Source organism: Papio anubis, chromosome 12 (assembly GCF_008728515.1).
Source record: "Papio anubis isolate 15944 chromosome 12, Panubis1.0, whole genome shotgun sequence".
Taxonomy (NCBI): domain Eukaryota; kingdom Metazoa; phylum Chordata; class Mammalia; order Primates; family Cercopithecidae; genus Papio; species Papio anubis.
Genome location: NC_044987.1, coordinates 93,972,410 through 93,997,697, shown reverse-complemented (window position 1 = coordinate 93,997,697; position 25,288 = coordinate 93,972,410). Strand labels below are relative to the sequence as shown.

Genomic DNA, 25,288 nt, shown 5'->3' with positions numbered 1-25,288 from the left:
TGTGAACAGAGGCCAGATCATGATAATAATGAAGGAGAACTGATTTATAAGGAAAGAGTGCCTAAGGGCAGTTGACTCACGCAAGAAGCTGTTCTTGAAAAGAAGGAATAAAGTGGTATTAGTGCCATTTATAGCAGAATGGGCAGTGGCAACCATTTCTATTTGGGGACCCTCTATTTCCCTTCCCATTTTGGTCATCTCCCCTCAATGCCAATATTCTCAACCAAAAAGCCACATCCTTGGAACATTCATATTAACGACTGTAGGGTATTTTTGGGGTTTGGAGATAGGAATAATCAAATCCTCCCACACCAAGGCTCCACTGACAACATCAAACCTGTTTATACTGGCAGATACTGTCATCACTCCAGCAAACACAGTTATTTGCTTTGGATCTTTATTTTTTGTTCTCTACAATTCAGGGTCACCTTTGGTTTCTAAGGCTCCCGGGAATCCTATTTCACTGTTGGTTAGTTTTGATCACTATCCTTTCCACCCTTACCCCACCCTCCCAGGTCAGATTTTAGAGCAGTATTAGCCTATAGAATTTTCTCTGATGATGGAAATGTTTGGTGTCTTCACTGTCCAGTAAAGTAACCATTTAGCCATATGCGACTATTCAGCACTTGAAAAGTGGATAGTGTGACTAGGAACTTAAATTTTAATTTATATAATTGTAAGTAATTTAAACTTAAATTGTCACCTGGGGCTAGTACCTATAGTTTTGAGTAGGTAATTCTAATGAGTTAAAATTGAGGAGAGTTCATGGTTTTCAAAGAGTCACTTTGCAAGATCTTTATGATTACTGAGAAATGCATCAATGCAAATGCATAATGCCCAGGTCAGTAAGTATGGGATTTCTTCTCAAGGAGGAAAAAAATGGAATAGATTCCATTTTGCAGAAATATTATCAGAAAATTTATTTAGCCCAAACGTGAAAAATACTACCTCTTCTGAGAAGTAATTTTTAAAGATTAGGAGTGTCCTAAGGGGTGCTGGTTTCACGAGGCCTACTTTGGTGAAAGGTGTCCATCGTCAAATAGGCTTAGGGAAGTGGGCACACTTTTTCCCTCTCTTGTAGATTCACAATGCACATTATTATAGTAAAAACTCTGAGAATTCTTACAGTAAGTAGCTCTGTTTAACTATAGAAACCTCTGTGTGTGTGCGTGTGCGTGTGAGTGTGTCTGTGTAAAAAAAAAATTACATCCTGAGAAACTAGAGAAATATTATTGGTAGAACATGGACTTGGGTTGGGAGTGGGAGGGAGGAAAGAGGGACTTGTGTAAACAATGTCAGATCTACCCCTTATTACTAGCTGTGTGACCCTCAGAAAGTCATTTAATTTTTCTGATCTTCATTTCCCTCATTTGAAAACTGGAGATAATATCTATATATCTAAGTTTATATGAGGATTGAATATAATAATATATGTAAAGAATATTATCATAATTCCTGGGACAAGTGAATCTTCCCAGAATAGTTAGCATTATTATTTTCATGATCATTTATGAAATTATGTGATTAAATAGCTGAGATTTTCTGGACCCAGGGAGAAATGTGCTATGAACTACTAGAGCTCACTTACTGCCTAGAGACATTTTTAAGTATTGTATTGGAGACCTGGAGATGAGGGTCATCTTTTCTACCTTTCTTTATATCCAGCATTGAATGCTTTCCTGCAATCCATTCTCAAAACAACAGCCAGAGGAATCATTTTAAACCAGAAGTTGGATCATGGCACTCCTCTAGTATCTCCATCACACGCATGCAAAGGAAAAACTAGAGCCTTCATAATGGCCTCCAAGCTGTATGTGATCTAATCCACCAGTACCTCTGTTTCACCATTTTTTACTATTGCTGGTCTACTCTGGCAAACAGACCTCCTCACTGTTCCCTGGGCATGATAAGGAACACACCCACCTTAGGACCCTCTCATATCCCTTCACTATGGATCACTCCCCCAGTTATCTGTATATCTGTGTGGCTCTTTCCTTTAGATCCTTCAGTTCTTTACTGAAATGTTTCCTTCTTAACACTGCCTAAATTTACAGCACGCCCCTATCGTATTAAGTGCTCTAGCACTCTCTGCTCCTCTATATTTCTTTACTACACATCCGATATGCTATGCACTGTTTATTTGTTTGTGTTTTCTCTTGACTGTTTCTACTCAATACAACATAAATTTTATGAGAGCAGAGATTTTTGTCTCTTTCATCCTCTGCTACAATTTGGTGCCTAGAACAACATCTCGCACATAGTAGATGCTCAATAAATGCTTTTTGAGTAAAGTAACACAGAAGCTGTATATGTTCTGTTGTTAGAAATTAAGTGCATTTTCTCTAAGCCCAGCATCGAATGGCTTATTGAAGAATGAAACACACATTTCCAGGCTGGTCTCTGTGGTTTTTATTAGTGTTTCCTGGGACCCATCAAACAAATAAACATATTTTGAAAAATATAATTCTTTCATAAATCAGGAATAGTCTGAATTTAACATAGCTTAAAGGGAAAGATTTCTGATTTTTTTTTTAATAGTAGCAATAGAGTTGTTTCCCACAAATTGTCAACCCAGGAGTCAGATGGGAAGAAAAACAAGAATTATGCAGATAGCTACAGAAAGATTAATCCCAATTTAGTTAAACTTGTGAAGGCTTGTACATTTCAGAAGTTCATAAGACATAGTCTCAACAGGAATTTTTTTTTTTATAAATGTTCTATCACTAGTTCCAGAAACTGAATTCCAAGAAGCAACACTGAGGATAATTCAGCTCTGATATTGTGATTACTGTGATGTTCTTTCATTCATACAGTAAGTATCTGCCCAATACGTAACTACCAAGATCTATTGCATCCTACATAATTAGACAAGCTCCTCACACATATGGGCCCATGCCGTGCACATAGTAGGCACTCAACAAATGTTTGCTTAACTACAGAATAATAATATAATTGCCTTCCTTCTTAACTGTTTTACTTTTTTCTATACTTGATACATTTTAAAAACAACATGCTTGCAAAACTAAAATCTAATATGCATTACTAACTTTATCAAAAGATCCCTCAGTATTTTTCAAAAAGGAAAAAAAATAATAAAAACCAATCCCCAAATACTAAAACTTAGAACTGCTTTACACTTAAATAGCAATTTACATCATATTAACACATTCATAATCTTCATTGGTTAAAACAGGTCAAAGGTTCATTACTGGCTTCTCATACCAGATAAGTCTCACAGTTCCCAACAAGGCAACAGAATTCTCATCCAACATATATTTACTTGTGGAACCCAACGGCCTGTTTTGGTTTCATTTCAGCGCAAGTGAAGGCAAAATAAAGAGTCTCACAGTAAAATGTTCATAGTAGATAATATGTCCTTGAAGGTTGTGCCGTTGTGCTCTTATTCCATTGAAGAAATGATTCACATCCCAATTATAGATATGGTCTCTCAATCAGAGGAGTCTTTTAGGAGACATTCATTCATTCATTGAACAAATATATGTTGTGTACTTGTTTCATGCTAGGTAACAGGAAAATAATAGTGATTGATAAGACATAGTCCCTGTCCTCAAAGAGCTAACAGTCTAGCAAGGCAGGAACTTTGAGAAAAGACCAATGTGTTCAAAGGAAAACTCATAACCTGGATCTCCCTTCTCAGATGGCACATTCAAGAAACTGTTGCTTATGCCCCTGGGAGCCAGAGCCTTGCTTAAGTCTTACCAAGTTAACTATCTAGCAGCCTCAGATGATTTGAGCCTGGTAAGGTCTTAGCAATAGATTTGCTGCCTCAGGTTCCCATGAAAACCTAATAAGGGAGAGGCCTTTCAACTCAGGCATAAGGGGGGTTTAAGGATAACATGATTAGTGACCATGTGGACGTTCAGCACAGGTGAGCTTCTCAAGTGAGAGCCATGCATCCCCAAAAGGAAGGAGGGCTTATCCATAGGACTTTGCTCTCCCTTTCAACACTGTGGTGGGAAGTACTCTGTTCCCACCTCAAGCTGGCAAAACTCGATTACTTTACGTTCTCCAAGTCACGAGCAGCACGTAGAAAATGCGGCAAACTCAAGTCAAGACAACAGAAAGATATGCTGAGAACTTAATACTCCAGCCTTAATCAGGCACCAGGTGCCAAGAAACCTTCACTCTCAACAAACAACCCAATCCACTAATTATCTGTAGAACTGTTGTAGTTGGTACTCTTCATATTCACTTACACCTTAGCAAAGATTGCTCTTGAATGGAAAGGTTGCAGAAAGAGCCAAAGCCAATTTGAAAGAAGTGAGAAACTTACAGGTTTGAGGAAGAGTGAACTCAGAGAAGGATCTAGCCTCCTTAGATGATGAACAGGCAAAGTCAGAGAAGGAACCGCAGTGAGAGCATTGGTAGATACCCCTAATAAAGTCACACAACTCAGACACACACAGACACACCAATATTCATGCATTATACCCATTCAAGTAACTGGATATTTAATTCCTTCTATGTAATGAACAGTCAAATGCTGGGAAGGCCCCATAGTTCTTTGGCCTTGCTTGTAAAGCAACATATGTCTTTTCTGCAGGAATGTCTGAGTTGCATAGTCAAGATCTTTGCTGTTCATTGTTCCTTTTCTCAGCTCTTTCAGCAACTGTTACTTGACAACACCAAGTTAAACCTTTACAGAGGTGACTAAGTCAGGCAGAAATAAAAATGGATTTGGTTGCACCTTCGGAAACTTATTCATGGGTCCTCCAAGATCATGACCTAGAATGGTTCTCATTATAATTAGGACAAATTTTTGACTCTTCCTACTTCTAGCCTTGTGAATATATTACAAACACTTTGCAACCTTTGAATATGAATTGCTTACCTCTACCAGGGAAGACACTGTGGTAGGTGCTCTATTAGTTGATGAAGAGCACTCCCTCTTACTGATACATGTCTTCATTTGCATATCATTGCTGGAGAAAGAGAGGTAGAATGGAGGAGCAAGCCAAGGACATGAGAGAGCCCAGAAGAAAAGCTGCAAAAGGGGTAAGAATATTCAAATCCATTTTCAAAGTGTCTACTGATTCCTGTGCTTCCCAGATTGCACGGCTCAATGATAAGTCTCCAGGACCCCCAGAACAATTCCTCTATTGAAGAAGAAGCTTCCACCAACTCCTTGGTGACAATTGTGCCTGAGCTGAGTTTTCGGTTTATTTTTTTCATCCTTTCTTTCTTTTCTTAAAAACAAAACAAAACAACCCTCTGAGTAAAAAATCTAGGCAATAAACCATTCACTTGGAATCGGTTCAGATGACGCAGTAAACAGATAATCCAAAAGACAAAAAATTATGAGAATTAATACCTGCAAAGAGGATTTTCCCTGGAAATTCTTTTCTTGGTGTTTCCTTCTACAATATAATTTTAATTCTGCTTTGTAATTCCAGTGAAAATGTCTTCTATTGTAGTTTCTGCTACATTACTATGTTTACCTTATCTGACATTGGCTCTCATCTGGGATTCTGAAAAGAAGTTCCTCTAGCTATTTCAACTTATTGCCCCTAACATTTAAAACATAAAGATAGGTTGAGGTTGAAGTCTTACTTTTGCTTCACTCTAAGGAACTAAAAGACCTTACATATCTTTTTCTTCTGAGAATAAACCACCATCCTCATATTGACTAGCTAAACTGGTGGTTCTCAATCAAGGGCAGTTTTGCCCTCCAGGGAACATTTGGTGATGTCTGGAGACATTTTGGATTATCACAGCTGCGGGTTTTCTGGTGTCAAGTGGTTAGAGGTCGTCAGTGGATGCTGCTGAACATCTTACAATGCACAGAAAAGCCCTCACCACAAAGAACGTTCCAGCCAAACAATGTCAATTGTGCAGATTGAGAAACCTTGGACTATAGGGATACAAGAGCAAACTCTTCAGTCATTTCCACACCACCGTCTCCTTTATCCAACTTATTTTTAAGCACTTGGAGCAAAAAAGAACCAAGCTGGGCTCTCTTTTAAAGAGCTAGAAGTAAGCAGAGAGGGCAATTTTTTTAAAGTATTTCACCAACCATCCAAGGGAGAGGAAGGAAGACAGCCCTGGCATCAGATAAACCATTCCTGAATGAGTATAAACACCCCACCATTATTCTTCTTGCTGATTTAAGTATTCCAAGTCATGTGATTATGCAGAGATTATAGCCAACCTTGAGTTTTGGAAGTCCCCATTCTCCACTCACTGGATCCTAAGGCTCAGGTTAAACTTCCCAGCATCCATCCACTTTGTCCTCACCATCTGAGACCCTGGAATTCAACCCAGCAACCATGTTCACCTCCCTTGACGAAGCCATATGGATGCTTACATGTGGGATGCATCACCTTTTTCTAAATCGTGTCACATACAAAACATTTAATGCCCTCTGATTTTTTTTTCTTTCTCTTAGCAAGAAGCACAAGGCTACAAACCCTGTTACTCTTGCAGTGAAAAAGAATTCACAATAGAGGTGAAAACAAATCACAACCACATACAGGATCATATTTCACAGAAAACTGTGTACGTTTTTTCCCCATATAGGACATACTTCAAAGTAACAAAATAATTTTTTTAATCAATTGTAGTGTTTCTTCTTCCCGTTAGAAGTAGTTTCTTTTTCCCCTCATGGTACATAAATATCAGAGAAAAGTAGTCTTTGAAATATTTACGTCCAGGAGTTCTTTGTTTGTGATTAGTTGGTGTGTGTTTTGGTTTGTGTCCAAAGTATTGGCAGCTTCAGTTTTCATTTTCCCTCCATCCTCGGGCATTCTTCCCAAATTTATATACCAGTCTTCGTCCATCCACACGCTCCAGAATTTCTCTTTTGTAGTAGTATCTGTAACAAAGGAGATCGCATAAGGTGACTGATCAGATGAAGGTTGCTAGGTAAATAATGGGTCGTGCAGTCTTATCGTTTTCAGAGACATGAAACTCCTCACCTCATAGCTCGGCTGAGCTTTTCATAGGTCATGCTGCTGTTGTTCTTCTTTTTACCCCATAGCTGAGCCACTGCCTCTGATTTCAAGAACCTGAAGACACCCTCAGATCGGTCTTCCCATTTTATTAATCCTGGGTTCTTGTCTGGGTTCAAGAGGATGTCGCGGATGAATTCCCATAAGTGAGTCCCTCTCGGGTCTGATGAAAAGCAGAAAGGGAGGTTATTAATGGCCCAAGTCACAGCAAAGGTAGGGCAGAGAGCATTGAGTTGGGTCATCTTCCTCCAAGTAGGAGATACTCATTTCTCCCCTACTTTTCAGGGAAGATGGATCACAGAATTACCAGATGTTGGACATTAAAAAGGTATTTAAGAATAAACTAGCACAGGCCGGGCACGGTGGCTCACGCCTGTCATCCCAGCACTTTGGGAGGCTGAGACGGGCGGATCACGAGGTCAGGAGATCGAGACCATCCTGGCTAACACTGTGAAACCCCGTTTCTACTAAAAGTACAAAAAATTAGCTGGGCGTGGTGGCGGGCGCCTGTAGTCCCAGGCTCAGTCCTACTCGGTCCTACTTGGGAGGCTGAGGCAGGAGAATGGCATGAACCCAGGAGGCGGAGCTTGCAGTAAGCCAAGATCGCGCCACTGCACTCCAGCCTGTGTGACACAGTGAGACTCCGTCTCAAAAAAAAAAAAAAAAAAGAATAAACTAGCACAAATTTTATTTTACTATTTTATTTTACAAATCAGGAAACTGAGACACAGAGAATTTAAGTGAGTTGATCAGGGTCACAGCTAACTAGTGACATAGCCAAGACTAAGGAATAGGCCTTAAGTCTCCTAAGCCACAGGGAAGTTTCTTCTAGTTATTATTCACAAACTGCTTGGGGTTCATTTCAACCTGTTACTTCCCCAAAGAGCAACTCTCAACCACTTTTATCTAGTACCTCAACCAATTAAATTGCTTTGACCCAGCAACTGTGTTTCAGCCAAATGCAAATCAATAAGGCTCTAGAATGTTTACTCCCAGACTAGATGAGGGTGGTAGGGAAGAGGGTGGTCATGCAGGGACTGGAGGACCCAAATTGAAAATGAAGCCACTACTGCAATAAGATTATCAACCAAATTCAACTTGACTCCCACTGAATTTGTGATGCCCCACCCTCACCCCACCCACTATTTGAGGGGTTGCATTAATTCAATGTTGTGGGATGATGTGGAATAACAGATAAAGACATTCTAATTCCTTATAATTTCTGGATTATACTTTTTTTTTTTTTTTTTTTTTTTTTGAGACAGGGTATCACTCTGTGGCTCAGGCTGGAGTGCAGTGGTGCAATTATAGCTCATTGCAGCCTAGACCTCTCTGGCTCAAGCGATCCTCCTGCCTCAGCCTCCCAAGTAGCTGGGACTACAGGCATGTGCCACCATGCCCAGCTAATTCTTGTATTTTTTGTAGAGATGGGGTCTCACCATGTTTCCCAGGCTGGTCTTGAACTCCTGAGCTCAAGTGATCCACCCACCTCGGTCTCCCAAAGTGCTGGGATTACAGGCCTGGATTATACCATCTTGATTTCTTTCTGTGTTCCACCCACAATTCCATGTCTCTGATATTTCATATATGTTCATAAGATTTTATTACTGGAGGAGATCCAACTCCCAAAGAGCAGTGTTGAATCTTAAGAAAAAACAGTCATTTCTTGGAATGGGAACTCCACAAAGGTAGGAGGTCAACATTTAGCAAAAGAAAGGATGATACATCTCAACTGGTTCTTCTTATCTCGCTCCTCTTCCCACCCTTTTCTTCTGGGAGAGATGGAAATTGCTAACCCCATGCCTGAAGCAGTTCTTAGGCACTGGGTGTCTCAGTTTTAGAGCACATATGACAGAACGAGGAGGAAATATCCAGTGAGGCTCCACTTTGAGAAACAGCTGCAGAGGGGGTTACTTTGCTAGCAAGTGATGCCTCTGTTTTCTCACTCCACCCTATTTGGGATGAAGACATGAAGGCAGCAGACAGAGGCAATATTTGCTGAAAAACTAGTGGCCTCCAGGTGTGCCCGATGTGATGGGAAGGACAAAAGGCCATCTGAAAGCCAGTCAACTTACTGTGCTTTTTGGTGTGGCACTTGGCAGGGGGGTCTTGCTCCTTTTTCGTATCAGGTGACTCTGCTGAGGAGAAAAATGAGAGCCATTTAACTGACCTATTTTCTATCATTCTCTTTTTACTTCCTGCATCTACTCATTTAAGCAAAATTTACTGAGCACCTACTGCATGCCTGGCACTCTTTGAGTATGTGCTAGTGAACCAGACAAAACAGAGATGATAAATGCTATGGAGAAAAATGATGCAGGGTAAGAAATGGAGATAGATGTATGGACTTGGGAATAATTTGCAATTTGATACAAGGTGGTCATAGGAGACCTCTCTGATTCCACGACCTAAAGAATATGAGGGAGATGGTCATGCAGAGAGCTTGTGCAACAGCCTTCCATGTGTAAGACAGAAGTGCAAAGGCCCTGAGGTTGATGCGTGTTTGGTATATGCATGCTGTAAGAGGCAGAGAGGGAGGAGCTGAGGTTCTGATCATTAATGCCTCATGGGGCTTTTAAGGACATGACTCTGAGAAAGATGGAAGCCATTGAAAGATTTAGATCATTGAAAAATTTGTGTTTTTTTTTTTACATAATACAAAAATGTAAACATTTATAACAAAGGAAGATGGCTTTTAAGCCAGAGGAGTGCCCTTTTTTGGCATGCAAAGTTACATTTTAATCAGCCTGACAAAAGGGCCATTGAGTGGCCCAAGCTCAGTACAGAGGACCATAGTGGACTATGGAAACACAGATTAGTTTAACAAATGACTCATTATGGCAACCTGTGGGACTATTACCAAAGAGGAGATGATGGAGCCGGACCTGGGAAATAAAGATTCTTCTCAGAAAGAAAATTAAATGATCTAGCCGCATGTGTGTGAGTGTGAGTGTGTGTGTGTGTGTGTGTATTGGGAGGACTAAAGCAGATCTTATGAAGACTATCACACTCAAAAACCAGCCAATTCTAATACGAAATAGTCCCCAAATACAATCCAATTATTTTAAGAAATTGGGCCAGTAAAACTGATCTCTTCCATGTGCCCTTCCTAACCTAGGGTCCACTGACCCAGTGTGGCCTTCAAGGGCACCTGGACTGACTGAAACCATATGTGAAGGGAGAGGGTTCACAGTACGCATTCAGTTATCAAGAGAGGCCTATTATTCAAAAAAGCTATGAACTGTCAGCCATTAGCTCCTAATTAAATTGGTTAAGAAAAAAAGCTACTGTTTATTGAGCACTTACTATGTACCAGGCACTGTACTATGCACTTTACATGAATCACTTTATTTAATTCACACAATAACTCCATGAGGCAGGTACTAGTATGATCCACAGTTTTCAGCTGTGGAGGATCTGAGAAACAGAGGGGTCAAATGACTTGTCTAGAGTCACACAGCTGGAATGTGGTGCCAGGATATGAACACAAACAGTTTGAATCCAGAAGCTTTACTCATAACCACAATTCTATGTCATTTCCAGAAATGGTGACCTACACATAATCTCCCTTTGCACATAACAGATTTCACACAAGCCTTTCCTGCCAAGAATCAGGTTCACTTCTATAATGCTCTTGTTAGTGAAAAAGATAATTTCAATCTGACAATTCTATATTTCCCAATGTTCATGGACCCTTTCACCCATCTTATCACCCAGCTAATCAAGACTCAGTGTTCCCAGCAATTTCTCGAAACGTCACGGCAGGATGGAGAGAGAGATTTAATAAGACCTCAGTAAACGAGAAACCTCTCGTCCTGGTTAAGAATTTCTCTCCTGGCATTGTCACTAGCAGGGCCTGCACCTGACTTGGGTTTCTCTGAAATCCGAGAGGATGAATTCACAGGAAATGCAAAGAGACTTCACTCTCCCTCCCTGTGGGTTGCAGGGTGAGGTTGCAACATCCCATCAGGATGTAACAATATTGCGACAGGTCTGGCATCCACTCCGGTTTCCAAGTGATACATCACTCTGACAGGGCCACGTTGTACTGCAGACAAAGAGTGGCATTTACCCAGCAGGCCACAAGCAAAGCTCGTTTTCAAATGACATCCAGGAGGGATGCAGGGCCATTCTTTCAGAGCCAGGAGTTGAATTCAGAAAAATACAAGAGTCTCAGTATATTGGCCTCAATTATTGCTTCTGGGTTCCTAGTTGATCTAGAATCAGTTACTTTAGAGTTCAGGTTCCTTTGTGAATAAGATGAAAACCTTGGACCCTCTCCTCAGAAAAAATGCACATATATGCACACATGAAATTTTGTCAACAATTTCAGGGGGCTGTGGCCCATGTAGCAGTCCATGGACTCTAAAATCCCTAGGCCCGATAAACCATGAGGAAATATTCTTTGAGTTGTCAGCCATTTACCCAAGCTAGGCTCCATCCAGTTTAGGAATGTTCTTTTTTTAATCCCCAAATAAAAATCTTTCCATCATCATAAAAGGGAATAAGCAGTCAAAGGCAAAAGAAGAACCTAACTTCTTCCAGCCCCCTCTTCCTGTTGCAGTGTGCAGGGATAAGCCATGGAATCACTGGCCTGCCTTACCACTGATATCTTTTGATCTTTAACCTCGCTTTAATATGTGTCCTCCTTCTGCCCTAGAATAAAAGTCAAGACTTTGAAGTTAGCCATGTGGTTAAGTGATTCATTCTTATAAAATAATGGCTTGCCCCGGAGAAGTTGTCCAGCCTGGCTTTCTCTTGCTCGGCTCCCAGGCACTCCAGGCCAACGTCCATCCGGTCCAGGCAGGGACAGCAACAAGCCACAGGTTTGTGATGCCCGTGCGAGAGCATGACTTCAGCTAAGCTGCTTCGCAAGAAGCAAAGATTAGAAGCATTTGCATATGATTCAGCTGTGAGCCATTTCTTTACGGGATATACAAATTTCAGTGTTCTAATAGATCGTGCCACCCTAGCTTTAGGCTCAACAAGTCAGTGGATAAACACATCAAGCCCGAGCTGGCATGACAGGCTGGAGGACTGTCGAGCAGAACAGGACACTGGCAGGGGGCATTTTATGAAATGGGCAGATGACAGAGAAATCAAAACAAAGCCTGTTTCCCCACCTGCGTTTATCACAGAGGGCATCAGTTTACGCTGAGCCTCGCCTTAGCTCAGCTGGTAACTAGCATTCAAACATAGAAAGATATTTCACTGCATTCAATTTCACGGGAACTTGAAATATAAAGACTCAGGCAAATGACCAAGGTTTTCCCTGGGGTTCTGGTTCCATGCAGTAGAGACTATCAACTATTCTGAAAGAAACTGACCCATATAAGGCTGTAATTAACTATCCTACTGAAGGGCTATTACCCCAACTAATACACCAACCCCAGAGACTGCATTGATTCTTTAGGGCCTGGGTGGTTGATCTCATTTTCCAGCCTGGTCTACAATTACAGGATAGGAATGGGGAGCTGCAGCAAACAAGGATCAGAAGGATAAGGAGAGCAGATTCCTGAACTCATCTTTTTTTTTTTTTTTTTTTTTTTTTTAGAGACGGAGTCTCGCTCTGTCGCCCAGGCTGGAGTGCAGTGGCCGGATCTCAGCTCACTGCAAGCTCCACCTCCCGGGTTCACGCCATTCTCCTGCCTCAGCCTCCCGAGTAGCTGGGACTACAGGCGCCCGCCACCATGCCCGGCTAGTTTTTTGTATTTTTTTAGTAGAGACGGGGTTTCACCGTGTTAGCCAGGATGGTCTTGATCTCCTGACCTCGTGATCCGCCCATCTCGGCCTCCCAAAGTGCTGGGATTACAGGCGTGAGCCACCGCGCCCAGCTCCTGAACTCATCTTAAGAAGGACTATTGAAAAATACAACCGGTGGACTCGGGAGACAGTGAGTTCCTTGCTGCTGCAAATGCGAAAGCAGAAACTGGTCTCTAAGGCCCCTGTTGATTTTGAGATTCTAGAAGGTGTAAGTCAAGATGTAGAAAAGAGGATGGCCCGGCTGTCAGGGCAGCAGAGCTGTAACTATGACGTTTTGGTTTCCTGGGTACCTCAAGACACACTAGCCCCTGAGGCTCAGGAAGTGGCTGGTTCAGCTTTATTCTTAGTTGGAATTTTTTGCCATAAGTCAAAGACCCAACTGGAAGGATGGAAGGATGTGGGAGATGACACTGTAGGAAGTCGCAGAGGAACTCAGAGTGTGACTCGGGAGGTTTCCTCAGCCCTGAACCCCGTGGTCTTGACTGAGTGGTAATGATTGCCACAGAAATTTTACCTCGGTTGGCTCAGTTCCCCCAGAATAGCAAATACACAGCCAAGCCTTGACAGTATTTGATCTATTTCCTAATTTTAACAAATACTTCAAGTGACATATAATGCTAAGGGCTACTAGGGGAAGGAGAAGTCGAGAGCTACACTGGCCTCAGCTTTTAACCTCAAATCCAGAAGCATTTACACTGGCTCCCAGCCCCATCTCATTTAAGTGGCTTGACCCAAACAAAACCTCAAACTAAAACCTTTCATTATTTCAGTTCTCAAAAGCAAAAACAAAAACAGAAAGAAAAAAAAAAAGAAGGAAGGAAAGGTTACAGACTAATTTCTTTCACAAAGACCCAATTAAATCCCAGTTCTGAAATTGCTCCAAATTTAATTCCAGGAGAGAGGCACTATCACTTGTGACTGATGTCTAAGTGCCATTTCATAGACCCAAAAAGATCCACAAGTTTGTACCCAGATCACAGGAAACCATAAGATCCTCTTTCAACCAATTCCCACGGTGTACATGCCAATGCACCTATTTGTAGGTGGGGGTGGTAATCTGAAATCCCCTCTCCCAGACTCCTAACATCCCAACCTTCTCACCCAGTGTAACCTTGGTTAAGAAGCATGGATAGCCCCAGTTGCATCCAACCTTAACCAAATGCAGCTAATGTGAACATAACTCATAAAATGCAGGTGCTCTGACTGATTAGAGCACTGATAAGTCATCAGAATTAGACTTAAAAACTGACAAAATAGTGTAACTGTGGGGATTCTGGAAATTTCCAATGGCTGCCCTTTCACCCAGAAACCATCACTACAGGTTCACGGACCTTTGAACTTCACTATGAGGTATTCTTCCTCTAAAGCCAAATGTAGTTTGTTGAAAATTAAATATAGCCTTATTTCCCATAAGTATGCCCAAATACGAATAATTTTATCAGCTATATTGCAAGAGTAAGTTTTCGTTGAAAATAAAGAAAACCCTAAACAACTTTTATTGTCACAACAGAGTGACTAGTTTTACAGGAGACCAACATTTGGCCTAGAGGATCCCTACTGGTCATCTTCAATGTACAAATAGCCTCAAACACAAACCTCGTCTAATGGTAACTCTATTCCTTCCCTAGCCCTTCAATTAGAAAGACTCCAGCAAGGCAGAAATGTAGATTGCTGGTAATTCCCACCAATTCTCCCTAAGTATTAGGCACATCCAGCCTCAGATGTGATGACAGCTTACCAATAGGAAGGTGACTGGTGGTTGTCATGGAGATCTGAGCCCGGCAGAAAGTTTTGCTGTCCAACAGATCTGTGGCCATGAAAAGATAAAGGACATTTAGAGTCCCCCCACCTCACAATAGAACACTGCAACTCTTAGACAAACAGAATAAGAACGTAAAGGGCCTTAAGTGTCAGGGAGTTAGTTACCTACTGTGCTACCATAGTTGGTGTCATATAAATAGTTCTCATCTTTCCAGGTGTTCATGATGGAAGGGTCTACAAAAAATAGAGAAGGAGAATAGTCAGTGATCATTTTCCCCAGGGAGAAGAGGCTGCGTTTTCTAACTCATTGTTTATCAACAAGGTATGGTGGGGTGAGGAGTGGTCCTCAGAGACAAGGGATATGATTCTGCTTCAGTTGCGTTACTTTATAATAATGTTGTCTAATTTTCCTTTCAGCATCCTTGGGGAAATGGCCTCATCCACGTGTTCCATACCTATTGCATTTTTAGGGAAGTGAGAGAAGTTGCAAGAATGGGAACCTGTCCTAGACCAGTGGTTCCTGGGAATTTTCCTAACCTGGCTTGGCATTGTTTTGCATTCTACTGCATAATCACCACAATATTTTTACCCTGGGGTGTGGTTGGGGGAAGGCCTTGTGAGGGATAAATTTATTTAAATGTATAATAAATAATTAACGAGTATCTTTTTCTATTAATGTCTTCCTTGGAGGGTTAATGATATTTCTTTCAGGAAGAGTCTAGTCAATCTTATCACAGTTTCTTTGTTGCTGAACTCCAGAGATTTGTCATCCAAGTTGGATGACAGCCCCCTCCCTCTAGGATTTTTCCAATTAGCTTAAAGGATGACATAAAATTCTCAAAACAAAACCAAGGAGAAGGGGTGGAGACTGTTACTCAATCAAACAAACACCTTTTAAGAGTGGAGCCCCATTGCCCCATCGCAGAAAAGAAGTGCTCTTGTACTCTGTCTCTCTCTCTCTCTTTCTTCTGTGTGCTGCGGTAAGCACATCTCACTTTGATTGACTCTTCAGATTTCAGATTCAAAGGGAACTCCCCTCCACCTACCCCAAATGGAGCTCAACTCCCACACAACCCCCAGATCTGGGCTGGTCTCCAACAGAAGCACTTTGTTTCTTGGCTAGCCAAAAGCTGTAAGATCTCTCACCTTGTCCTCACCAGAAACTTCCTGCTTTCTCCTTACCGCAGACCTAGGTTACCCTCAGCTCCCCTCCTTGCTAGGTTCTGAGTTTTAGGGCCGGGGTGTAAGCCACTGACTGAGTTTCATTTTGTTTTTATAGCACAAATGATATAAAACCTGACTTACTGGCTAAGTCCTCCTGTTTACGACATAGGGATTTAGCCGGTATTTTAGCTAATAGCTACATGTTTGGACACCCCAAGCCCAATCTCTTGGGGTTACACCCTCTCTCCTTGTTGGGTCACCTTGTACACCTGTTGTTGTCTCTGAAAACAAACTGAACCAAAGAGGTTTGGGGGTGTTGGCCCCTCTATGAGTGTCTTCTCCCCTCCTCCTAGGGTGGACCTTCTTCTCCACCCTTCCACTCAGCTTTTCTGAACTGGCAACACAAGAATGTCTGGATGGTCAAGAAGGGATTATCAAGTTATTTAGGACCTCTCCAGTATTACCCTGGCTCCTTCGGTGGGGCTCTCTGTCAGGTCAAGCAGGGGAGGGGGTGCCATCCTCCTGACCAAGTCCTGCATCCATCTCCAGGGCAATGCCAGGCCCGTAAAGCACAGAACATCCAGATGGCCCATCCCCTGGCCTCTGAAGAGAAGGGCATGGCTAGCAAAGCCTAATTCGCATGCTTAGCAGCTATTGCTTTTTTCTTTAATAATGAATGGTAGGCCAGCCCACTTATAAAAGGGTAAATAACTGCATGGGCCAATTTTGGCCCCAAGTGACTCACAAATCACCTGCATGTCAAATTCTGTCCTTGGTGACTGGGAAACATCCTCAGAGAGGCCTGTGGCAAGCTTGGTTGGCCCATGTGGCTCACAGGCTCCCTGGCATGAACATGGGGAGTGACCTAGGAGCAAGAGTCGCTGCACAGTTTTATGATGGCTCATAGACTTTGGAGGACCGTCTCCAGGAGACAGATTTAGGACAGGGGAAAGGAAATGAAAATGAATGTAGATGCTATGGAACTGTAGCCTCTGCTCAGAGCCCAGAATTGTGTCCTTCATATAAAAACACACAGAAGGCAGGAACTGAGTTGCAGGTACCTTTGTGCATCTCTGCAGAAGCTCCCCAGGGCCCCTAAAAATTTGTTAGCTACAACACCAAGTCAACATCTTCCCCCTTTTGGTGAAACACACTCCCCTCAAGGGAGGAGGGAGAGAAGAGGAGACATTGCCCCTTCCTCTTCTCTTTCCAAACTCGGCCAAGTCCAGTCCCTGACACTTTTTGTAGTGGGGAGGCCCACCTTATATTCTGCATTTCCTTGGCTACTGGCCTGAGGTCTGGATGATGCCACAACCAGGAGTAGGAGGTAGAGAAGTGTGGCTTCCCAGAAGTCTATAAATCGGAAATAGGTGGCAGTCACTGGTCGCAAGGGCAAGAATGAGGTTCATGGTGGGGGTGGCCTATCAGAGACAGCCAGGGAAAAGGCCTCCCTGCATTTCCTGCAAAAACTTGCTCCCACATTCTCTCTTGCCCTCTCCCAACTATCCTCCCCAGAGCTTTGCCTGACTAGATTGGCTCCCTTTGCCCACTACTACTCACCAGTTTGTTCAGTCTTGACTATGACATTGTGTGTGGACTGGAACAGGTCACTACTGCACTGGCCTGTGAAGGACAGATTGGGATAGTCAGAGAGGATGGAGCCAGAACTGGGTGCTTAAATAAGGACAGAACTGGCTTCTTTGCAGAGCTTCTGCCATCCTACTGCCTGGTCATCTATGTTTGTTTATGGGAGGGGGTTTCTCTGTTAGCCTCTACAAACTCAAGCCTGCAGTCTCTGACCCCAGAAAATCAGAAATCTAAGGCACTACATTAGAAGCAATTCTTTGATGTGGTGTAGTAAAGGCATCCAGTATGGTGGAAATAGAACTTCAGAAGCCCTGTTTTTCCACTACTAGCTATGAGGAAGGTGTGTGCCCTTTACCTTTCTGGGTCTCAGTTTCCCCATCTGTAACAAGATAAAACTAGATAAGGTCACTAGATGACTTCTAAGGTTCTTTCCCATACTAAGATATGATATGAAAATGAAAATGTAGGGAAAACCATTTTAACTAGCTTGATTCTTCTTTGATTTAAAATCTAATCAAAGCCATCATGATTACATCCAATCTGTGAGATATGTCTGGACAAAATGCAGTGACTCTTTCCTTATTTATGTCTCAGCACATGTACAAGCAGTGCACGTCACATGTCCTTGTTTGCTTGCAATTCCTCTCCCATTATCATATATAAAAGCATATATATGCATGCTCATATATATATATATATATACACACACACACATATATGTAAATGCACAAATGAATCTAGTATGCTTTTCTTCCCCAGACAGATTATAAACATCTCAAGAGCGGAAGTCATGCCTTTAACCTCTCTGACATTCAGTCTTCCCACCTGTAAAATGGGCACAATATTTACTTTGTTGTAAAGTTATTAAAAGAATTAACTCACTTACAGTGCCTAGTATAAGTAAATACTCAATAAATGTTAGTTAATAGAATGTCTACACAAAGGCAAACAACAAAAGAGTGAGAAATCTGGCTGGACGTTAGGAACTCAGAGGCTACAGCAGCATGCGGTGAGACCAAACAAGCCATGGGAGGTCAGAGAGGGAAGGTCTAAGACGGCCACAGCACCTCCCAGGCCTCCCTGCCTCAGGCCTCAATTAGGGTAAAGCTTTAAAAGAGTGGATTTAATTGGGGGTGGAGGTAAATATTTTTAATTATTCAAGTGTAAGTCTGATCTTTCTGAAGATTCCTGAGGGTTATTTATAGAGCCTTGTTTGGTTTGATTCTAGTCAAAGAAAAATGAGCAGCCACCAATGTGAGGTGGGTGGGAAGCAGGGTGTGGCCAGGGAGTTGAATGACATCATCTAAAATGGCCTCCGCAGCCACAAGCTCTGCTGCAAGGCCCCAGGTTCTCTCAGTGTTGATGGCTGTTGCCAGGGTATGACTCTGGTTCACAGCCCTGGAGCTCATGCTGCCCAACTCCCGGTTACTTGCCCAAACATGGGTTCTACCAAGACATAAATGCCTTTTCCAGTGCAAACAGGCCAACTCCCTGTTCTTAAATATTGCTACTTTTCAGGATGCCCATAGTTCTCAGAAGAGCTAGATTTTTACAGCCACTATCAGGGGAACCTTATGCCGGTGTCAAAACCATTCTGCAAGGTCAGTTGTCCACCCTACTAGGTCTTACATGTCATTATAGGATGTGTTCGTGTGTGAATAATCTACCATTCAAGGACAACATCTGGAGTGGTGGCCCATCCCTGTGCTAGGGGAAGCCTCAGAGAGACATCTGGGACATTAGGGCAACAGAAATTCCAGAAACCACCACAGAAATATTCCCCATACACATATCTAGACCATATGTTCTAACCCTTTTTTTAAGTTACAGACCTTTTAAGAATCTGCTGAAGTATTGTGAGTCTTTTCCCCTCCCAAAATACAAACATAGTTCTAATTTCATATATCTTCTTACCACCCTTAGGACCCTATCTTAAGAACCTAGGTCTAGAAGGTTGTTTGAGGTTGTTTGTGTGTGTGTGTGTGTATGTGTGTGTGTGTGTGTGTGTGTGTGTGTGTGTTGTTTGTTTGTTTTGTAACCATGATGATCTTTAACAAGTAAGTGATTGGATGTTAAACTATTGAACCCTGTTTGCAAAGGAAAGAAGAAGACATTTTCCAAGGGTAGTAAATACTCTATGAATTCCTAGCCAGCTTTTGTCTTCCTGAGAATTATCACCATAAGGAGAGGATTAAATTACACTGGCGTTTATAAGGGATTAGACACACCAGGTACCCTAGGCTTCAATCCTGTCCTCTCATCTTCCTTCCACTTCCCTGTCTTGGGACATGGTAATTTAGAAGTGAGACCACTCTTTATTGTCCCTGACAAAGAATCCTGTCATCTGCAGAATCTCTGTTCTTCCGGCTGGCTCCTAGCAGGGTAGGGAGAGACACAGAAAGAGAGAGTCACCGTTCCACTTAAGATGCTGCAAGTTGCTGTAGAGAAGCTGCCCCGCCGTCCCTGCCGCTCGGGTGAACTCCTGCAAACTCATGCTGCAGAGGTGCTCGCCGTTGATGTCGAACTCTTGGAAAGGGATACAACTGGCATCCAGCTGGTTGGTGTCCAGGAGGTGCTGGAGCCACTCCCACACCTGGTACTTGGTCCAGTACTGAGGATGAATTTCATGCCACTGGCCTCCAAAAAACCCGCTGGAAACTGCAAAACAGGAGGCAGTCTCGTGAGTGACCCCTGGCTGTTCCTGGCCATAGTATCTGACACAGGGATGCACTATTGGCTGCCAGATATCTCAGAGACACAGCCACAGTCAGTGTATGTGCCAGCATGGTGGATGCAGCAGAAATGCATATTCATGTCCTCCCTAGCATGCTATCTACCCCTGGGCACTGGATGAGAACAAGAGAGCTGAAGTGCTCAGAGCTCATTCCCCCCCTCACCCACAGTAAAATATCATGAGAGCTAGAGCATTGCTATCATTTCAGCAATTTATTAGCTTATTGTTCATACCCAAATAGTTCTGCTCCTCTTTTCTCTCACTCACTCTCTGTCACTTTTTTCTCTCTTATACACACACACACACACACACCCCAAACTCAGACCATTTTCAACCAAAAATAAGGCCTGAAATTAAGGTTCTTTTCTATATAATGCCTTTGCTTTTCCTCAAAGTGGTCCAGATTATTGATCTGCTAACTGGACTGATATCCCACTGCCCCAGCCTAGTCATTATAGCTATCATGATGTCACTTCCCTACTCAGTTACCTTTAGTAGTTCTCATCACCCACTGAAATTAGGTATAAAGCTGCCTAGCTAGGCATTGAGGCTCTTCACTAACTCTTGTCTTTTTTCTGTGCTGTTCTTTCAGTTCAGCTTGTGTTCTACCTCTCACTCCTGTTGAATTCCTACCCATCTTTCAAACTCTGACCACCCCTTAAATTCATCACCAATCCCCCCAAATTGCCTCAAGGGCTCACTGTCCTCTTACTCTCCAGGAGACATGCTTGGTATTTCTCCTAATGGCTTTGTCATGTTCTGCTTTTCTCTACAAGTCTCTAAGTGCCGTCTTATTCTCCTTTGTAAATTGTATACTTGAGGTCACAGACTGGTTTACTCCTCTTTGTATCACCTATAAAAATGACCTCAGAGACCTTGCCATAGTAGATGCTCACCATATATTTATTTAATGGAATATGTTTTTGAAGAAGAAATAAGGTAGACATCTGAGGAGCTGGGAGGTGCATTTACAAGATGGTGCATTCAGATACTGATGAAGAAGTGCAGTTCATTCACCTGGATAAATATTGCTGAGCCTAATATGTGCTAGCCATCTAAATATGTGACTCATGCTCACTTAAAAAAAAACATTCCATAGCCCGCCCGAAGTTTTGGGGCAATGGAAAAGACAGAGCCAGCATCTGAGAGCATGGAACAGGGTTGAGAGAGCTTACAGTTCGCTTGAGAATAGACGTCGGCAAGGAGCTCTCTTTCAGGAAAGGTGAGTGAGAGGGGCAAGAGGCAAAGACTATTGCATCCCACCAAGCTGAAGCAAGGGAAATCCAACTGAACATGACACATGGATATTCCAGCAAACTCGAGGGTGGACCAGTAGAAGAAAATGTAGTGCAAGAAAACTGTCTCTAACTTTTTCTTCAAGGTCACACCAGATCAGTTCTTCTCAAAATTTAGTATGATCGTGAATCACCAGGGAATATTGTTCAAATGCAGATTCTGATTCAACAGGTCCGGGGAGAGGCCTGAGTTCCTGCATTCCTAGCAAGCTTCCACGTGATGCTGATGTTGCTGGTCTATTGAATTACAAGGAGCTAAAGGCCTTAGAAAGGTTTGACTCCCAGAACGCCCGTGGTCCAGCCCACAACACCCTCAGAGGAGAGACTGAAGGGGAAATGTTTCTGACCCAATCCCTCTTCTTCCTCATTCATTCAGAATCCATCCATGGCTTCCAGACCTCAGAAGCACTAAGAGCAGGAGGTCAGGTTTATCTAGTGCACAAAGGTGACCGCCATTAGCAATACCCACCACTCACAGTATGCACTTAGCTCCTCGTACCTCATGGCCAAACAAAAGCAGCCCCCAGTCCTCAACGTGTGCTCTAAAGAGGAAGCCAATAGTCAGGGGTTGGGGGAGGAATGGAACAATCTAATCCAAAAATCTAATTATATGGAAATAGTCCCAGATACACAGACCTTGGGCTGGATCTTTCTATTTCCCCCAATTTTTGATGCCTCACAAATAAAGCTGTTTAAGGATGGAAAATATATTTTTGTGGCTCCCCAAGTCTTTCGTCTTTCTTTTTCTAAAATAATTCTGATGCTATGACAGTACAGCTCCGGTTTTGGCAACAAGAGGCACCAACTTTTAATAACCTAACAGCACATCTAGAATAATCTCATCTGCAAACTTAATATGGTCTAGATTAAAAGATAGTCCCTGCTAGTGTATCTTGTTCAAACTTGGGAAAATCAGGGATTTTTGTCTGAAATTAACTGGGGAGATTCCACATTAGACAGAGAACCCACCAAATTCCTGAAGTTTCAGGAGAAACAATAAAAATTCCTATGAGTTCACATCCTCTCTGCCATTCAACTGATCTCCTTCTCCTCTTCAGTCTTGATCAAGGCTGAGCTTTCTTTGAGATCTCTGGAATTTAAGAAATAAAAGTGGCACCCCATTTCTACTTCCTGCTGAACACATTTCCCCAACTTTCTTCAGAGCAAGCAGGAGAAATGCTACCTTCATTGAGGGGCCAGGGTCCGGGGAATGCCAAAGACCTCCAGTTTTATTTAGAATCCACTTTCTGGGTCCTCATAGGGTATCTGAGGCTCACAACAGAAAATGCAACTGCCCAGAAAGTGCAGCAGTTTGTGGGGGGGGCAGGTGACTGAGTAAGGGAAGCTTACCTGCTCACCCTTTCAACCATGTTTGACTAGGATTCCAAATTAAAAGAGGTGGAGCTCCACATGGATCAGCACTCCCTACAGAATAACTCTCCCATTATCCTCCCACTCCTGCTTCCTCCCAAGCTCTGGTCATCAACAAACCATCTCCATATTTCAAAGCAAACTCAAACAGCAGAGCCTCTGGCAGGGAGATTAGCAGTGGGTGTGGATCAAGAAGAGGCCCAGAGCTTCCTAAACTCACTGTTGTTGGATGCACAGCTGAATGCCTAAGCTGGACGGCTTCACAATGGGGTGTGGGGTTCCTGATTCAGCAACAACTTGATTCAGGGATTCAACTTGATTTAGGGATTCAGCTTCATTCAGGAAGCCACAGGCTTGATCACCAAACCCCCTGTACGCCCCACCACCAGGTCTCCTCTTCTTCTAATAGAAGTGTTCTAGATTAAAGCACTAGGGAGAACACCTGTTCTCCTTACAAATCTCCTCTCCCCTTTCAAAGAGAGGCCACTGGAAGATGAAAAATAAAGACTAAACTGCTATAACCCTCTCCTTCCTAACCTCTATGCACACACACATACACATGCACACAGACACCCTTTTTCTCCTAGCCTATCTTGGTATCCCAGCAAAACACTATTAAAAGCTTCAACAGGGAGTCTTTCCTTTAGGCATCTCTTCTACCCGCCTCACTGCCAGGCTGTCAATCTGGAACCTTTAATTTTGGGAGGAGGCAACAGAATATCTCAAATGAGCTTTTGTCTGGAACCCTGGGGGCCGGTAGGGAACTCCGAAATTGAGTTTTCTCCATTCCTTCTTGTCCCACATCTTCTGCTGAAAAGCCTATATTTTTCAAACATTAGGCTGGGAGAAGAAGTAAAGCAAAGAGTCCCCACAGCACAGCAGTGACACCAACACCCACGGGCCCCCTTACCATTGCACGTGGAGTAGCTGTCTGTCCAGGCTGGCGGCTGGTGAAGGAGGTTGTTGCCGGGGTTGAGATTCATTACACCACCTCCTTCCAGAATCATGATCTGTTAGGGGATCAAACAGCCTGTTCAGTCATTGCCTCTTGGACAAATGTCATTTGAAAGTGCAGATCACAGAGTAAATTTAGGAAGAAAACAAAGAGAATTTGTCCTTCCACCCATTGCCTGCCACCCATTGCCAAAGCCTTTTTTGTAAAAGCAAAACTCACAGCAATTAAAAATTTCCAGGTTCAATTTTCATATGCATGAGGCAAGTTTTTACAGCCACCCATTCATAAATGAATAATCTCTGATCAGGAATGAAGCGGGAGGAAAATGCAATACCTGCTCCCAGGGCGAGGCTGGCTGGCATCCAAGTGGTTTTTTTTTTTTTACAAAAGTGAAAATGCCAAAGAGATTTTATTTAAAGTATTTAAAGTGCAATTTCAATCAATGAAAATCCAAGCCGGTGGCAGCACAGCCCCAGCACCTGTGTGGGAGCTCGGACGGCAATTGCACCTGCACACCCAGTAACAAGTTTTCTCAATGTGCGTGTCTGCCACAGGCTGGGCTGGTCATCAGACAGCCTCAGTCATATTTTAATAGAGCTCTTCAAGTATCTGGCTTTGCAATAATATCAGGAATCAGTTGGTTTCTCTGACAGACACTGCCCATTTCTGATAAAGAAAAAAAATTTTCCTTTCTGGTAACAATTATAACCATTTTTTTTCTCTCCTGTTAGAGACCTGGAGAATTTAGTGGGTTTCCAAGCTGACCTAAGTAAAAGTGGCTTCCTCAGTCTGTGGGATCATTTTCTCAGTAAAGGACTTGGGAGAAGAGATTTCTTCTGTGGGCCTGTTTGGGTTTATTTTATAGCAATGTAAACATTTTACACTTCAGAAATACTGTCTTCAATTCTCTGGTATTTATAATGTCCCTACTCCCAAGCGGGGCACCCTCCACCTTTCAGACCACAGCCCCAACTGTGTGTTCAGTCATTTAAATGAAGAGCAGCCTGTTTCCAGATCACTATTGGGCAATATCCAGAGGCTGTAAAAGTCACTTGCTCTTTATAAAAATGTTGGGGTAGGGAGAGGAATTCAGCTTTATAGCAGCAATTCATGGAAAATTTTCTGCCTGTTTTGGGGAAATTTTGCATCCTAGGGTATTATCAATGTCCACAGGAGTAAAATTGCCACTCCAGAGGATTTTCAGCCCTTGGCATTCCGTCCCCTAATTTAGCTACCACTCCTCTGGTTCTGTGTAGGGCCTGTCGGGGGGGAAGGGGGGTCTGCAGAAGGCATACGAATATATTCATGTATTCATTTATTCGACAAGTATTTATCAGCCTAGTAATAGGCTGGGCACTATTCTAGGTGCTGGGGAGACAGCGGTAATTAAAGGCTGAACTAGGCTGCACACAAACATGTATGATGATTATTAGCATCATCATCACTGTTGTTTGGTAAATAATTAGGACTGAAGTCTAAGTAGAAGGTGGAGAAGGAAAGACAGGGTAGGGATGGTGGACATTATAACAGCAAAGAGCCACTGGGTGGGAAGGTAAAAGAGCTGGATTCTATGTCCTGGCACCATGTATTGGAGCTTTGAAGCCAGAAGAGCTGGGGTCAATTCCAGGTCTTCCCACTTACTAGGTTAGTACTCACCCAGACATGTTACCTAACCTCTCAGAACCCCAGT

General features: G+C 42.8%; 1 protein-coding gene across 5 annotated transcripts in view; it reads right to left on the bottom strand.

Moving 5' to 3' along the window:
- Nucleotides 1-2,385: 2,385 nt before the first annotated feature.
- The window catches only part of EHF (ETS homologous factor), a 43,449-nt gene continuing 20,546 nt past the window's right edge, over nucleotides 2,386-25,288 (bottom strand). For 4 of the 5 annotated variants that reach the window (XM_009186318.4, XM_003910047.5, XM_009186319.4 and 1 more), the window contains exons 2-9: nucleotides 23,554-23,653; nucleotides 19,656-19,901; nucleotides 17,217-17,279; nucleotides 14,658-14,726; nucleotides 14,470-14,538; nucleotides 9,044-9,106; nucleotides 6,936-7,131; nucleotides 2,386-6,832 (exon numbers count right to left, since the gene is read on the bottom strand). In XM_009186318.4, the coding sequence (XP_009184582.1) occupies nucleotides 6,733-6,832; nucleotides 6,936-7,131; nucleotides 9,044-9,106; nucleotides 14,470-14,538; nucleotides 14,658-14,726; nucleotides 17,217-17,279; nucleotides 19,656-19,901; nucleotides 23,554-23,650 (903 nt within the window). In that variant the 5' untranslated portion in view covers nucleotides 23,651-23,653 and the 3' untranslated portion in view covers nucleotides 2,386-6,732. The remainder of the gene's footprint in view (nucleotides 6,833-6,935; nucleotides 7,132-9,043; nucleotides 9,107-14,469; nucleotides 14,539-14,657; nucleotides 14,727-17,216; nucleotides 17,280-19,655; nucleotides 19,902-23,553; nucleotides 23,654-25,288) is intronic. The other variant, XM_021925921.2, reaches the window with a different exon arrangement.